The 17,138-nt window shown below is 42.9% G+C and overlaps 1 protein-coding gene across 6 annotated transcripts in view; it reads left to right on the top strand.

Moving 5' to 3' along the window:
• The window catches only part of phactr3b (phosphatase and actin regulator 3b), a 36,469-nt gene that overhangs the window by 10,647 nt on the left and 8,684 nt on the right, over window positions 1-17,138 (top strand). The window contains exons 1-9 of one of the 6 annotated variants that reach the window (XM_028998560.1): window positions 4,260-4,318; window positions 4,921-5,077; window positions 7,011-7,172; window positions 7,521-7,598; window positions 7,905-8,054; window positions 8,708-8,941; window positions 9,148-9,346; window positions 9,482-9,672; window positions 10,450-10,603. In XM_028998560.1, coding sequence (XP_028854393.1) covers window positions 7,016-7,172; window positions 7,521-7,598; window positions 7,905-8,054; window positions 8,708-8,941; window positions 9,148-9,346; window positions 9,482-9,672; window positions 10,450-10,603 — 1,163 coding nt within the window. In that variant the 5' untranslated portion in view covers window positions 4,260-4,318; window positions 4,921-5,077; window positions 7,011-7,015. Of the gene's footprint in view, window positions 1-4,255; window positions 4,319-4,920; window positions 5,078-7,010; window positions 7,173-7,520; window positions 7,599-7,904; window positions 8,055-8,707; window positions 8,942-9,147; window positions 9,347-9,481; window positions 9,673-10,449; window positions 10,604-17,138 lie in introns of those variants that run through there. The other 5 variants (XM_028998559.1, XM_028998561.1, XM_028998558.1 and 2 more) reach the window with 5 other exon arrangements.

Genomic DNA, 17,138 nt, shown 5'->3' with positions numbered 1-17,138 from the left:
CCACTGCTCACTCAGGGTGATGGGTTAAATGCAGAGGACACATTTCGTTGTGTCACCGTGTGCTGAGCTGCAGTGTATCGCTTCACTTTCACTTTTCACATGGGTTACGATACCATTATATCACAATATACATTTCATTGAAAATGTATAAGCAAAGCTGATATACAATATGCGGTTATTGGTCTGTCATGATTTGCAATTTCATGAATGCCAAGCAGTAAATCAAAGTACCCAGCTGTACATCACCATCTACAGGAGTGGAGGTTGTATATTGGACATGCATATTTTCTAACACCCCTATAGATTACTATTGAATATATTACAATATATTGAAATTTACATTTAAGGCATTTGGCAGACCCCGCTATCCAGAGCGACTTACAATGTGCTTTCATGTCAAAAATAATAATTTCATGTTAGAAATAATGTTGCTGGTCAGCTATTGACATACGTGTGCTAATGTTAACATAACCAGTATGGCCATTTTGTTAGGATGCTCAACTGAGCTGTCACGTCTACGGACTTACGAGGGAAGGAAGCGCAGAGGTCTGACATGCTGGGAAGGGGGTTTTATTAACAAATAAACAATAAACACAAATAAAGACTGGCGCGGTGGCCGAAAACGAATTTAACTTAAATAAAGAACATAAACAAACCCGTAGGCGTGTGGCGATTGCCAGAACTCAAAACACATAAAACTAAACAAGGTCAAGTTCGTGCATAGAGTTCACGAAAATGCCAGCGACCCCGAACGGGCGGAAACTTCCGGCATTTATGGGGCGTCAGGATTGGGTTCCGGTGTGGAGCCCAGCTGCAGGCAATCCTGACATGAGCACAGCAAACCTTTAGAATTAAAATCAATATTGTGTTTCTGAAAATCAAAGAATCGCAAAAGAACACATCGCAAAAGAACACAATTTAACAATACAAATTTGAAGAATACACAGATGCACAAAAAGATGCTTTTAATCATGAGCTTTTTTTCTTCTTTCTTCATTCTTTCAAAGGCAAGTGTTTTAGTTGATCAAATAGATTGGTGCAACTTACTTTTATATATTTACTTGACACAAACAGCTAGAATAGCTGTTCTTTTGCAAAGAACAGGATAATCTAAATAATTTATATTAGACTAGATATTTGTATATATTGAGCTATAGAGCATAGAGCTAAAATTTTGTGCTTGTTGTGCTGGAGGCACTGTACATTTTTTAACCCCCAAAGAGCGGTTACACTATACTGCAGCTTCACAGTAAGTCATCTGGCCCATGTACTGTGATACTGTGTATAACCTGACACACTTGATCCGAGAACCACAGTGCTGCAGACAACCTTCATTACAGCTCTGGCTTGTTGTTTCCACCACGCCGCGGACACAAGCACCTGATCTGGCGATGTCATCCTCTGAGCTCATTCCCCCTGGACCCAAGCCAGAGGGTGCCAAGATCGGCCTGCTGAAACTGGCTCAATTTTCAAACAAAGTGGTGAGCTACTCCATGTACTTCAGAGAAATCCCTCCCTCCACACACACTGCCAAACCTTGAGTAGATTAAAGCAGAACTGTCCTGTCTCTTTAATTATTCGGTATCCCCGTGTTTCTGTTGATCTTGGAATAACACCACTGTCTTGATTAACAGCATAGACCTACCATAGACTGGCACACATAATACTTAGCACACGGGTTACATTGCTGACGTCTCATGAAAGGTTTGTGTGGGTCTTCATTGTCTGAAATGACAGAATGCAGACATCTGGAATCTTAATTTTCTGAGCTCTTGTGAAGGCAGTGAAGAAAATATGATACCATCAATGACTGACTGCCTGTCAATAAAAGAAACAATGTTACCTCTTTGGTTGTGACTCCATTAGTGGGATGAGATCTTCAGATGACCTGGTCCACAAAGGCCTGGCAATGATGTACCGCATTTATTGACAGCAGTAGTCTCTGCATGTTTAGTCTAGAGGTAATCGTGAAGTGCTGCGCCTTACAATTGCAATCATGACAAAAACATTACAAACAATTTCATTGCAGCATAAAATGAAGTGGTGGGGCCGTGGTTTCCTGGCGGGGAAAGAAGCCCCAAATGACACGGTGCCACTGAGGTCCCCTTGAGCAAGGTACCGTCACCACACACAGCTCCCCAGGCACCTTTAATGGCTGCCCAGAAGACACATTTTGTAGTGTGCCGTGCGTGTGCTGTGCACCACAATGACGAAGCAATCCCTTTCATGTGATTTAAAAGTGTTTTTCTCAGCTTATCGGTGGTCTTCAAAGGACTCATTGGGAAATGAAGGATGCATTTGAAAGACTCTGCCAAATGGGAAAGCCTTTCCATTCCTCTTGCACTACATCCAGTCGTCAAATATGTCTTTCGCAGCTCTCAAATTGAGACGCACGCATTGTACACTGAGGTGAGACTGAAGTCAGTCACGATGCTGTAGTAGCCCTCCATAACTCATTGGTATTAAACAGCAGAGCTGGTTACTGCTAGCTGGTTAGCATGCTAACCTCAGTAAATATACGTGACCCTTTTTTAATATAGCATTAAGTTAGCTTTGTATACATCTGTTAAAATTTCGTTTAGTTTCTCTGTCAAGCTAAATAAATGTCCGCACCGGGGTCAATCGGCAGATAAGATTATAGCAAACCATCATATCCATAGAATGGAGTACACTCACAGTACATTCTTAAACCAGCGTTAATAGTCACGAGGATGCAGATGCAGGGTTCGAATGAAAAGATTAGTATACCTCTATACATTTATCATAACAGAAATCCCAGCATGGACCATGTACCTTCCTGTAATGGTGGTCTGGAAACGTGGTCTGAATTACCAGCAGATGTTTGGGTTTGCTTTTGATGTTTAATATATGATTGTATGGGTTGCATTTTCAGGATATGGTCCTCTGCAGCCACTCAAAATTTGGTGTCAGCTATAAACATTTTTCTGTTGCCTTTATATGTCCATAAATAATTATCTCCTTGTTCAGTTAAGGTCAGTTTGTAGGTCGTGCGGCTGAATCAATTGTAAAGCACTTAGCCACCGTAGCTCCAGCTCATGGAACAGACGATCCCCCTTTATGCGTAGCTTTGATTTGTGCTGATGTAGTGGCGGCTGCCCGCTCCACCCGAACTCCCCAGGGACTCGGCACCACTCAGAATTACAGGCGGTCCGTCTGTTCTCCGCCCGACCGCCATCACTCATCGCTCGTGCTCAATACCGCTTGTCTTAATATTGTATGAGCTCTATTTCATGTTTACAGAGACAGCGACGGTGCCTTCCTCCCTCATTGCCCCCACCGCCTCTTTACTTACAGATCTGCGGTCCCAGGGGTGCGCACAGGCTCTAAATTCCTTTGCTGTATTGGATTTCTAAGCACTGCCTTTCATTTCGTCGTTAATGTTCGCATTGTCAGTTTTTTTTTCCTCTGCAAACCGCAGAGGGTTGTGTTTCTGAAGACATTGATTGCTGTCACAATAACCGGTCAGATAAAACTGCCCATGCCTAAACCGCAGGCCACGGCTGAAGCTCTCCGATTACGCCATGGCGTTTCGGGCCCCAGATCAATGCGGCAAAGGCAATACCTTAAAAACTGGGCCCTAACTCAATCAATTTTGGTGCACGCCCTGGTTAGCCAGTTTGTTAACAAGCATGCAGAAAAACGTGGCATATGGCACAGAACCAACCCCTCGACATTTCTTTCCCCCCGCGTGTTTCATCAATCAGACAGACAGCCGTGTTTTGCCCTTTTTCTGTTAGAAACTGGACCCACATCAGACCCACAGTTTTTATATTTCCTTGTAGACGTGTCCTTTTTATGTTTCATTACAGTGTGTAGTATACTTTCATGCTGGCCACAACAGTCTTTTTTTTACAGTTTCTGATAAAGAATACTGAATTCTGATATTTAAAATAATTGGAATTGGAATAGATTGGAAATAGAATGTGTTGCATGTTTTGAAATGAACATGAAAAAGGACAAGAATGATTTTCATTGTTATTTTAAGCTTATTTAATTACAGTGTGATCTAATCTTTTCTAATTCGGTGAGTGTAGCCCGGGCCAGTGGCACAGTCCGGTGTGGGTCCGGTCGGGCAGAGAAAAACTCAGGGAAGCGGATCAGTTTCATGTCATTTCGCTTCAGCTCTCTTATCTCGGGGGGGGGGGGGGGTTGTTGCAGACAAGGCCCTCCTCCTCCCACATCTGACGATGGCATTACACGCCCAGCATTTTTTTTTTTCTGTGTAGTGGTGAGTTGAGGTTCGAAGCCAGCGGGAGGAGGACGGGTAGCCCGTGTTCGGACACGGAGGAAATGTCATGTGAGTTTTGCTGATGTTGCTGTGTGTGTGTGTGTGTGTGTGTGTGTGTGTGTGTGTGCGTTTTGTTTGCATCTGAGGCTGCGCAGTTCCTGTTTGGCCGCGGGATTGTGTAGAAAGAAGCACGGCTGCCGCGCTTTCCATGTGGCTGTCATGTGGAGCGGGACTGCCTGTTATTTCTCCACGATCTGCAGTACTTGTTCTCATATATGCAACTTAGATGCAAATATGCAAATATCCTCATGGTCAGTTAAACATTTGCATACAAAAAGTAATTTCTTTTTAGCAATTTGCATTTACATTGTAATGTGTGTTCAATTAAAACTGATAATTATATTATATGACCATTGTAATTTTTTTTTTAATGTATGCATTTTGATAACTGTTCATATAAGACAGAAACCTATTTTCTAATGCTCTGTTAATTGAAAAGAAACAGAAAAATAAATAAAAATAAAAAATAGAGGAATGCCACACTTGCATTATGTATAACTTGGCTCTTATTGGTTCCCGAACATTCCCTGTCATTCTGCGTGGCAACAGTCTCCCTCTCCACCCAGCAACCCCCTCTTCTCTTATGCTCCTATGATTCTGTTGCCTCCAAGGGGCTTTTCTGCAGCATCCCCAGCAATAACCATGGCAACGGCAGTCTGACCCAGGGTCTGCACGCCGCTGTAGCTAAAGGCTTGACCTGGATTCTGCACTGCTGGTGAGCTGGGCAGACAAGACATGTGCATCTGACCTCTTTCTCGTTGTTCAGAGGCAAGTGTCTCCCTCGTTTGTGGACGTGTTCCATTCAAGGCTGAGAGACACAGACACGCCTAGATCAGCTTTTTACTTTCTCATTCTCTCTCTCTCTCTCTCTTTTTTTTGTTGTTGTTTGGCTTCTCGGGCCAATGTTGGTTTAACTGGCCCTGTAGGCATCTAATGTCTATTTGTATTGATGGTGCACTGAATGCATTGACCTCTCTTGCAAATGAATGACTGTGGTGAGGAACTAAGCTGTGAAGATTGGATTGTTAAAGTGTTATGGATGTGTTGTAATGTGGTCCAATTACTGTTTTGTTTTTTGTCATTTGATTCGCTAAGTCTGTGTTTTTGTAGGGGAGATGGTGTGGTGGTCCTATGAAGTTCCTGTGCCCTGTGCTCGAGACATGGTTGAGGAATCAGGGTTCCTCTTTCATTCCTTATTACTGAGTACCTTGCCTCACATGCCCCCACAATGCATTGCGGTACTTCATTACCACATTTTGCCCTGTATGAGGAGTCTGAATATTTAATGACTGGGTTGAGTGAGTTATTTTTGCTGTGGGGGGAAAGTGGAGCATTGCTTAAAAAATGCACAACACACACATTTGTTGTACGAAACACACCTTTTACTCTCTGTGGAATGGATCTGTGCATCTGTGCATGTTCTGAATAAGCGGGATGTGTGGCATACCCTTATTCAAGCGTCAAAAGACAGACGCTACGCAAAGGCCATTGATTTCTTCATGAAAATTTCGATTGACATCATGTTAAAACAGCATGGACTATTTTAGTGAATCATGATTATTTTGATGATTCTGGTAATTACTGGTAATAAAAAATGTTTAGGTTTTAACTTGCAGGATAACGTCGTTATTTGCTCTGCAGTTTCTGCCATTAAAACCGCTTCTAATTTTGCACAACGTTTCTCACCTTCTGTAATTACCTGGAACTCCACAGTGCATCGCAGCTTTAGTGGCGCGCCGGTCTTAAAGAACAGGTGTTATTTTTCTGAGCCGGTAGGTGTGACATAACGAACCAGAGGGAGACAAGCGGCGCAGCCCACTGCTCATCTGCAGGTTCCCTTAGGTGTTGGTCTGAACCAGACTATGTGGGCGGGCCTATTTTCATCCTCCCCTTTCCATGCAGTCATCTGACACAGCGGAGCAGAGAGCTGGCTCAGGGTCCCATGTTACAGAGGAACCCCCTCCCCGTATCCCGTCTGTTCATATTGACAAGAGGAATTTGATGAAATGTTATTGTGAAACAGTGCACCACAGCACATGGTGACACAACAAAATGTGTCCTCTGCTTTTAACCATCACCCTTGGTGAGCAGTGGGCAGCCATGACAGGCGCCCGGGGAGCAGTGTATGGGAACGGTGCTTTACTCAGTGGCACCTTGACACATCGGGATTCGAACCCGCAACCTTCTGATTACGGGGCCGCTTCCTAAACCACTAGGCCACCACTGCCCACTGATAAGGGACAAACTGCCCCTCAGTGTTAAATGGACAGGGGGTTCCTTTTTTCCTTTCAGAGCTGACTCAATTTTCCTTGACTAATTATTTGCTGGCATGTTTGTGTGGAAGAGCCGTGTGCAGCATTTGGTGCGACCTTTAGGGATCGCAGGAAAAAGTCAGCAGCAAAGGAAGAAGCATTTAACAATTTGAGGTGATTATTTTTTAGCTCCTTTTTTTAATTAAGAGTGGATGTTTTGCCCAAGGAGGTGACCCAGATGTGCATTCTATTCTGAGCGAATCCATAGCGTTCCTCATTAAGCACCGCTGGAGGTTTTGTCCCACCACTGGATCTGCTGTAAGACTGCTATAAGATTCTTTTAACTCTACTTACTTACTGCCTGCTGCTTGAGGTGAATAAATAAATACGAGGGTGGGTATTTGTGTGGTTCTGTGTTGTCACCGTTTGATCTCTCTCCCTTCTTACAGATGTGATGGACCAGCAGAGAGCGCTGCACTCTGGTTGCCTGGTGACGGGCGTTCGCACACCCCCAGTCCGCCGCAACAGCAAGCTGGCCAGCCTGGGCCGCATCTTCAAGCCATGGAAATGGAGGAAAAAGAAAAACGAGAAGCTGAAGCAGGGCTCCACAGGTACGGCTCTGCATTCCGGACCGTTCTATTGAATTTAAGTAAATTTTTTTTAGCCCAAAATAATGGAATGGCATTAAGTATTTACTTGTCAAGATGTTAATTGAGGCTTACAATCACACATTCATAATGAACACGAACCGTCAAACATCATTGGAAGCATTTGTTTTGTTTATTCACTGTTCACCCCGGAGACATTAACATCCACTGAAGTGCACATGCAGCATCACCCAGACATGACTGCACATGAGAGTGTGAGAAATCCTTTGTGAGGGACAGATGAAGAAGGGGGGAATGTCTTGTAATGTTGTTTGCCATTGAATGTAACTGAAAAATGTGTCTCATTCTCAGCAGCTCAAGAAAGGAAGACAGCAGCACGACAGAACAGAGATGAACTGACAAGGAAGGGACTTGGAGTCACTGGACCAGGTATATATTACTTAACGATTACTGCTTAGGGTGGTAGTAGCCTAGTGGGTAACACACTCGCTAATGAACCAGAAGACCCAGGATCAAATCCCACTTACTAAAATTGTGTCTCAGAGCAAGACACTTAACCCTGTGGGGACTGTCCCTGTTACTACTGATTGTAAGTCACTCTGGATAAAGGCGTCTGATAAATGCTGTAAATGTATTACTCCTGTTTTTTTTTATTTCTCAATGTAACTTCAGTACATTCATGTATTTAAAAAGTTGAGTTTTTTTCTGGTTAAGCTTTTCCAATTATTTTAACAGAATCGGCCTTAGCTTGTGGGGGGAACCAGGATGAACCTGGCTCTCCAACACAGGAGTATTCTGACGGGGAGGAGAGAGACGAGGAGCTGGTGGCGCCACTCGCCAGCACTGCAGAGGACCTAGGGTCTGATGAAGACAATACATCTACAGGTGAAGCCTCCATGGCCGTATCTAACCAGCATTATTTCTTTGCTGGTGAGATATAGTAAAGCTGTACACTGTAGCAGGAACCATAGCCTACTGGCCTTTGTGGTGGTAACAGAATAGCCTTTGACCCTATTGTTGATTTAAAATGTTGCTTGTGAAGCCAAAAGCCATAAATGGATTAATTAAAATGCAGTGTGTGCTCTCTATCAGGCAAATGTCATATATTTTTCCCATTTAAACCATTTTCATGTTGCTTTTCAACATACATTACTGCCTGATGTAATTAAATTAAAAATATATATTTATATTCTTGCCCCAACTCAGGAATTTGTCCATAGCACTCAGCACTCATAGCAGTTCAGGTATTTTTGCCCTTCCATAATATTTCCAGAATTAAAAACTTAGAAATCAAAGATAAAATCTATCTAAACTGCAAATATGGTGACCATGGTGAAACATTTCTTTAGTAGTCTTAATTGTTGCATTCAAAATCTTCCTACTTTCAACTATAGAAGAGAGTCTTTGAAAAATAGTAAATGATTATGTAAAAGATCTACATTTTAAGCTTACATTGTTACAGTAAACCCCTTGTGGCCACTAGGTGGCGACAGAGACCGCAGATAATAAATGCTCACACGTGCTTTTTTTTCCACCAGCACGGGATACCACAGAAGGCATAGAGACCATGGGGGAGCACAGCCAAAATGAGGATGAAGAAGAGGAGGAAGAGGCTCCTTATAGCAACGTGATCACCGGGAACGGCATAGGGGCCACTGAGAGTCAGGAAATCAAGGAGGAGGCTAGACTGGAACCAGCCAAAAAAGAGTCCAGCACGCCTCCACCTCCCAGCCTCCCAGCCAAGCTGCTCACCCGACTGGGAAGTCTGGATGGTCAGTGGGCTCATCGTACCTTTGGCAGTGTGCAGTGGGATTCAATTCTTGTTCTTTGCTTGACTGTCTCCTTCTCCTGGAGGGTGCAGTATCTCAGTCTCCCAGCATTTGATACGTTTTACCCACGGGCTGAACCATACGTGGTCTACACATCAACACCGACCTCTGTGTTAAAGTGGGTCTCCTTTTTTTTCTCCTGTGTGTAGCAGGATCCCAGTCCAATCATGTGAGGCCATCGCCGGCTACCTTACCCAGGAATTTCACTCTCCCCAAAGACTCCTTCCGTGGGAAAATCTCCACCCCGACGGGCTCGCCTCACCTGGGTGGCATGCACCCGCAGCTGCCCCCTAGCTGCATCATAGAGGAGCTGCACCGTGCTCTGGCCACTAAACATCGTCAGGACAGGTGGGGCTGGGACATTCACGATACAATCCCTTACACACACATGCAAGTAATGCATTTACAGGGGGCACAGAATTCCTTCCTGAATGTGCTGAAGAAGGTTGTCTAATAGTTCTGTGTTTGATCGCTACGTTGTAGCTTCAACGGGAAGGAAGTCCGTTCTTCACCCAAGAGGCGCTCGGACGGACGATTGTCCCGCACATCCAGCACCGAGAAGGAGCCATGTGTAGAAGTGGAGAACAAGAAGGAAGCAGAAGAGAACAAGGAGAATATGCGTCTGGACGAATATTACAATGACCCAGACAGCTGGAATGAGTCGGTCATCTCTGGTACGTCTGGGACCGTGAGCATTTTCTAAAGCTTAGATTAGTTTTGTGTTAACCCCTAAACATCAACAGTAGTGATTGGATGGGTGCGAGTAATCGCAGATTTCACACTGTCACATGAACACAGCTTTCAGTGACCAGCCAGAGATTTGGTTTAGTGAATGCAAGGGCAGTGTTTGCTCTGGTAGGATTTGATTGGTCAGCAACATCTGTTGCCCTAGTTCTTGGTCAGTGTGATCTCACCGCATGTGGGTCAGTGGGGAGCGAGGGAGTAGGATGCAGAAACCGGAAAAGGGAGAGGGAAATGGCACTATCAAGGCAAAAAAGGCAAAATCTAAATTTTTCTTAAATATTGAATAAAGTAGTTTTCCAAATGAACACTTATATTGTGTGTTATATGGTCTTCCAGACGGTGAATAATAATGCATTTGCCATGCTGTATTAAGGAATGAACTGGCAATCATTAATATTGAACATGAATATTAGAGGGGTATAAAGAAATCAATCGAGAATATCAGAAGAATTTGGTGAAATGTATGTAATTCCCCTAGACATGGATGCTGCTCTCTGAATTAGCAGTTTCGTTAGCATCTGCTATTCAGTTGATGAAAAGATCTGTGCGTGCACTGCATTCACAGATGCTCAGTTATCCGATGCTCATGTACTCAGTTATAACTTGTTTGGTTTCTGTGGAGCATCACGGAGTAGGTGAGGGACTCTCTTGACGAGTATGTTAAAGTCGGCTGTTATAGGTAACGTATGCATGGTATGTGGTGACAGGCACGCTGCCACGCAGGATAAGGAAAGAGCTGCTGGCCATCAAGCTGGGTAACCGGCCCAGCAAGCAGGAGCTGGAGGAGCGCAACATCTTCCCTGTGCGCAGCGACCAGGAGCGGCAGGAGATCCGCCAGCAGATCGAGATGAAGCTCGCCAAGTGAGTTCTGCCTCCATATTCACCTCTGCGTCGTGACTTAAATATTTCATTTCGTCTGCCGCCTCCGTGTGTTCTTATGGTCGTGTACGACTGTCTCTTTCATCTCATCACTGGCCTTTCAAGGTTACTGAATCTGTACCAATGTTTTGAAGAGCGCATGAAAATCCTCTTGTTAGACGACTCATCACAAGTACAGTACAGGCCAAAGGTTTGGACACAGATTCTCATTCAATGTGTTTTCTTTATTTTCATGACCATTTACGTTGGTAGATTCTCACTGAGGCATCAAAACTATGAATGAACACATGTGGAGTTATGTACTTAACAAAAAAAGGTGAAATAACTGAAAACATGTTTTATATTCTAGTTTCTTTGCTCTGATTACTGCTTTGAACACTCTTGGCATTCTCTCAATGAGCTTCAAGAGGTCGTCACCTGAAATGGTTTTCCAACAGGAGTTCCCAGAGGTGTTTTACACTTGTTGGTCCAGCTCACCCCAAACCATCTCGAGGCCAGGTCTTCACTTTTTGTTAAGTACATAACTCCACGTGTGTTCATTCATAGTTTTGATGCCTTCAGTGAGAATCTACCAATGTAAAGGGTCATGAAAATAAAGAAAACACACTGAATGAGAAGGTGTGTCCAAACTTTTGGCCTGTACTGTATATACAGTTTTTGAAACAAATATAACCAGAGCATTGTGATTCATATTACAACCGAGACAATGCTTATTAAGGTTGTTCACCACTAAAAAAAGAGGTCAAATTCAGTACCGGCAATTTCAGGGAACACTTGGTAAGGACAACAGTAAGAAATTAATAATCCATTCATTCATTCTGAGGTGGCTGAGCAGACATGCTGCACTGAAAAGAGTGAACACTCGCTAAACTTAAAAAGACTGAAGTAATCTATCACACCTAATATTTTAGCGTTGATGTGATGTAAATAAACAGGTTACAGCAGGTTTAATTGGTTAATTTACTTTGTGTCAATGCTAAAATATTAAGTGCAAAAGATTACTTCGATTTTAGCCAGTGTTCACTTTTTGCAGTGTTTTTTTTAGTTTGCTTTTTTAAATTAAAATTAATGGTTATGAGTAAATTGTATTTTTTTTTTTACTACTGACCTCAGGTTTGCTTGGTTTATTCAGATTATGCCATGGCTAAAATATTAGGTGTGACAGAATAATAAAGTTTTTTTTAAGTTTAGCCAGTGTTCACTTTTTACAGTGTGGGCAAGCACACTGTCCCTGCACCTTGTTCCCCATTCATGTTGCATTCTGCACTTTCCCAGGACTCAGGGATGTTATTTTGGGTGTGAGTTCTGTACATGTCAGAAATAATGCGTGTTAATTGGCCTCTTTAGGAAACAGCAAAAATCTGTAAGAATTATGAAAAATATTACAACAAAAATGTCCTGCAAACTACAAATAACTACTTACTTAATCTGTTAAAGGGATCTATAGAATTTAGCATTTTGTAAAACTGTCTTAAGATCTGAATTCTCACACACACAGCAGTATCTGCTAGTTTTAATTTTTGGTTTCGAATGTGCTGGCTTTTGGCGTTATTTGTAGCATTGCATTGCTCTTCTTATGTTTTCTTTTGTGTCTCAAAGTGTTATTTTGTGCCTCACCACAGTCAGTCCCCCTTCTAGTGTTAACCGACCAGTGGGGGGAGCAAGCTTGTCGACAAATGCACTTCTCCTCTCCCAGTGGTGTGATTTTTGTCATATAGGGAAAAGAATATTTACTGTAATGTCTGCTGCACTAAGCCTGTTTGCAGGGATGCTATTGCAGGCTTTTTGCATTGAAAACAAATGCCAAACTATACATTAAAGTTGACTAAAATATCCCTAAATATTATAATACAAGCATACATAATGCCCCTAATGTTCATAATTTTATACTAATTTCATTATTCAGATCTCCATCTTAGTTTCTATTTTTTCTCTATTTAGTATTACAAAAAGTCATTTTTTTCATTAAAAATATAATACAGAACAAGCTTCAGCTGGTCAGTTCTACATAATGATACATAGGATATTATTAGTAGTATTAGTAAAGTAGTAAGGATGTGTATCTTCAATAATATTATGTAAAATTGACAACATTTTCCTGATCATGGCCTTGCAGATACATTTTCCCCGAATAAACATGCATCCACGTGATTTAGGTTGTTTGGCAGCTTTTTATACTGCGTATACAATAATTGTGCTATCGCACCCATTGCTAGGTAACCAAGCTGCTGCTCTCCGCCTGGTTATCTCCTTCAAGTGAACCTCCCTTATTTACCCATCTCTCCATCTGTAGGCATGTTTAGAAACTGATTTATTTTTTGTGTGATTTGTTTCATGCTGCTTGTGTTTTTTTTCTAATCACAAAAAAAAGCTGATCTAAACCTCATTGGTGGGGCGTAGGTGAGGCTCTCCATTCAGTACAAGAACAGATCAGAGCTGGTTAATTAGGAATTAAGCCAGAGAAGAGAGAGCAGGGCCCTTGTAACACCTAACGTCTAAAAGACCCTGCAAATCTCCAATATGCCACATGATTGGTTTTTCCACCAAGGTCTCGAGGAATTAAAGTTGCGCCTGCTGAGCTGCTGTTTTGTCTGAGCGAGAGTAAAGCCGGGTAGAGATCAGGAGGATCATCTGAGCTTTGAGTTGGCACAAAGTCACACATACACACACACACACACACACACACACACACACCATTGCACTCCTGCCCCAAGCTCCACACGTGAATTTTATATAACCACACCTGTGGTATTTCACACCTGGTCTCCAGAGCTGGCGCAGCACTGCAGTGAGGAGCAGCGATTCTGCCAACTCACCACACTATTCTTAGCATTAAATCCATGAAAGGTGTAAAGAAAATGCTGAACCTTTGCTGCAATATCACATTTCTATTTAACAGCAAAACACTAAGTGGGGCTAAATGTGAGCATGCTAAGTTGCATTATGCTTCATTGAAATTTCAAATTTCAACTTACTTGAAGTTGAAATTAGATAACTTAATTGAAATATCTAATTTGATTTTGTTTGGTAGTAATTTTGGGAGGTTTGAGTGGAACCCTGCAGTTTCTTCTTCCCATTAAAACCACATCAGACTGGTGTCTGACGGTGCTCTCTGCTCTGGACCCCCACTGCAGGACCAGTGGTGAGAATGCAGGCATGGGTTACGTAAAAGCCAGACCATAGACCACCTTACATAATGTACATAGGGATGCATTGATCATTGAAAGTGTGCTACAAATAGGAATGCTGACAGGGGGTTCTGGGTAGGGTAGTTAGACTGCGTGTGGAATGTCCCACCGATGGACTATTGGATTATTCGGTAGAACTGTAAACAACATCAGTCGTGTGTCCTAGTGAACAGGGCTGCATATGTGAGACAGGAGAACACCTGCAGTCCTGTTAATAGGCGCATGACTTGTTAGAATGTAAATAGTCGCCTGCATCAAATGAATGACAGTTCTGGGGACATAAATGGCAGCCACACTTTGGTAAACACTGTGTATTGACCAGCAAAGCCATAAAATCAAATGTTTAAACCTCTCTCTTCTAATTCCTGCAGCTGCCATTGTGTCCTGGAGCAACAGTGTTGAACCCTGTGTTTAAGGGTATTATCATCAGTAAGCCTTGTGCAAGTACTTGGAATAGTTGAAATAGCATTTCACTGGAGGAGTGGTGCAACGTGACAATATGACAAAACTAGTGCAAGTGCTGCAAGGAAAACAGAATACAATGAGGTACCAAGGGATATAAAACAGTTTTAATGGGGCTGATCATCACTAGTGAATGGAAAGAACATCTTGTGCAAACAGTTACGTTTTTGTTGTTTCGGCTCATGTGCTCAGCAATGACCATTCACTCAGAACCTCACTGTTGGTGTAGTGAGCGGCTGATCGACAGAAGATGTCCTACAGTCTATAGCTATTCAGACTTGGTGGCCGAGGAATTAAAGGTCCTAACAATGTGGCCAGTAATTATTTGCATGTGCAATCATTAAAATAAAGTTAACATGAACTAAAATGGGTTTTTGTGTTGGAAATTTGAAAAACTTCTGTGGTGCATTGGGGAGGGAAAAAAAATTATGAGCAGAGCCACCCACCAGGAAAGCCCTCCATAAATCCCTGCGCTCCGAGAAGCTGGCGGGAGGCGAGCCCAGCCCGTCAGTGGGCTGATGACAGCTTCATAAGTACAGGTGCAGGGCGGCTCGGCACCGTCCGCGACAGGTGGTCGGTGCCCTGCAGTGGCCACCTGTCAGAAGAGAGCAGTGGACACTCATTTAGCTGTGAAGGAATGTTTCCACAGAGCAGCAAGGTTGGCTGATATGCCTTAAAAAGAAATTATTGTCATGAAGCCAATGAGAGCCACATACTCATAACAATAGAGATAATTATACTGATATTACTTTTCAGGCTGTTTTACTGGCTTCAGTTTGGTGTTTTATATGGATATTCATATTGTAGTATAGTATTGATTGGAGAGTGCTGGTTAAGTGGTTTGGAATGGATATAGTTTCTGTCAGCTGCATATGTGCCTGTGGTTTTGCCAACTTGTTTTTTTTATTGATTAGGGGTGGAAGTTATAGAGATTTCCTCATTGCAATAAAATATTGATATGTTTTCTACGATAACAATGATATCATAACACACTGGATTCTCCAATAATCTATATAGTGCTGGGCACTTCTCTGAGCTACAATCCTATGTAAATGATGAAGAAAAGAATGTCCTACAAATAAGAAAATGAAAAAAAAAAATCCTGCATCATTTATCGTGGTGTATACATGACGGGCAGGTCCCATCCTGGTCAAGGGGTCTTCTCCGAAAGCCCCAGAGGGCATGAGGCTCACAGCCGTGTGTACTTCCTATCTGCTGATAGCTGGGGAGCTGGAACACGATAACTTTGGCAGCTGAATGTTCTCATGAACAAGTTCGGGACTGTTGTTATTACGGCAATTGGTCACTCACCCTCCCACTACCGGCTTTATTCAGTTGTTCTGCAATTATAGGCATATTTTCTCTATTTCCTTTATAGAGTGTGGGACGTTGGTGCTAAAACATGTAACGCCCTGGGGAGTTCAGTCAGATCAGATGCTCGTGTTTTTAGCGCACTGCACAGCTATTAAATATGCACCGAATTCATGGAAAGCAATAACGCACGGCACGTAAAGAGGACCAGCAATGGTACAGGTTATTAAACATTAAAACGTTATGTGGGGGTACTGCTTACTCAAACGGCAGCATGGGAGGACACCTAATGTGCCTTAATAGGTGCCATATCCATCACATCCTGTTATTAACAGTTTGTTCTTTCACTGGGAGATTAGCATGTTCTAACAGCTCAAAAAATTTAAATAATGATAATGACCTTTGTAGGTCTTATTGACGCATTTTTTTATTCAAGCATTTTAGGTATGTGTCCTACAGCTAGTCTTGCCCCCTTTAAATGCAAAGTGGTTATTTGTGCTGCATTTTAACTGTCTCTAGCATCATATAAATTTGATCCACAATAGATGAATAGATAGGATAGATACACAATACTCAATTATAGCTGAATATATTTGATGTCTGTATGAAGATGTTGGCTCAAAGATGTGCGTTTTGGTTGGTTCAAAGCAGGTATACATGAAGGCACTTAATTAAAGGAAAAAATATGTTTTTCTGCTCAAATTAAATTAGCCAAGATGACTATTTGATGACATTGTTGCTGTTTTTATCACTTCTCTTTAGCAATATGTTATTAATTATTTTTTTTTGGGGTGATGTGCGTTGTGCTTTTCCTCTTTGAGGTTATTGTGTAATGCGGTTACAGGATAGGATTGTGCGAGACTGCACCAGAATGCAGAGCAGTGGGTTGGACCAGGACTGAGGAAACCCCCCTCTTAATGCTATTTTTAGCCCGGCATCGTCAGCAGAGCTGAAAAACTGCGGCAGAAAACCCCGATCAACCCTCCCTTCCACACGGCTGTTGCTAACTCTGCTGGGCGAGAAATTGGATTTTGCCACCCCCTCCCAACCCTCCAACCCCTCCCCAGTTCCCCTGCCAGTGCGCTGATTGTACCAGCGCTGGGCACGTGGTTCACTGTACCGATCGACTTCCTTTGTCTCTTCAGGCTGTCCACTGCCTGTACAAAGCCCCTCCTGGGATGACCTTACTATCAATAGCCCTGTGCAGAAGCATCAATATGCTGCAGCACTCTCGGAGCCAGCCTGCTTCTATAAATAGACTGTGAGGCTGCTGAATTCTGCAAAAAAAAAAAAAAAGAAAGCCATGCACTCGCCCTCCCTCTACCTCTCTCTTTCTTACACACACACGCACACACAAACTCTCCTTGTGCCTAAGAGGAGCAGGAGGTGGGACTGTGATTAGGGGAGCTGGCAGTGAAGGTTGAGGAGGGCAGCTGGAAGTCCACGTCTGATGCTCCAGTTACTGCACGAAAATAACAGGCGCCTACACACAGCTGCTCATATCCGCACATTCCTCGCATGTTCGTCTTTTATAAAAGCCCGTGTAAATAAAGGCA

The sequence above is a fragment of the Denticeps clupeoides genome, chromosome 12, assembly GCF_900700375.1.
Source record: "Denticeps clupeoides chromosome 12, fDenClu1.1, whole genome shotgun sequence".
In the NCBI taxonomy this organism is placed as follows: Eukaryota; Metazoa; Chordata; class Actinopteri; order Clupeiformes; family Denticipitidae; genus Denticeps; species Denticeps clupeoides.
Note: the sequence above shows the minus strand (reverse complement) of the source record. Positions and strands in the feature narration are given on the sequence as shown.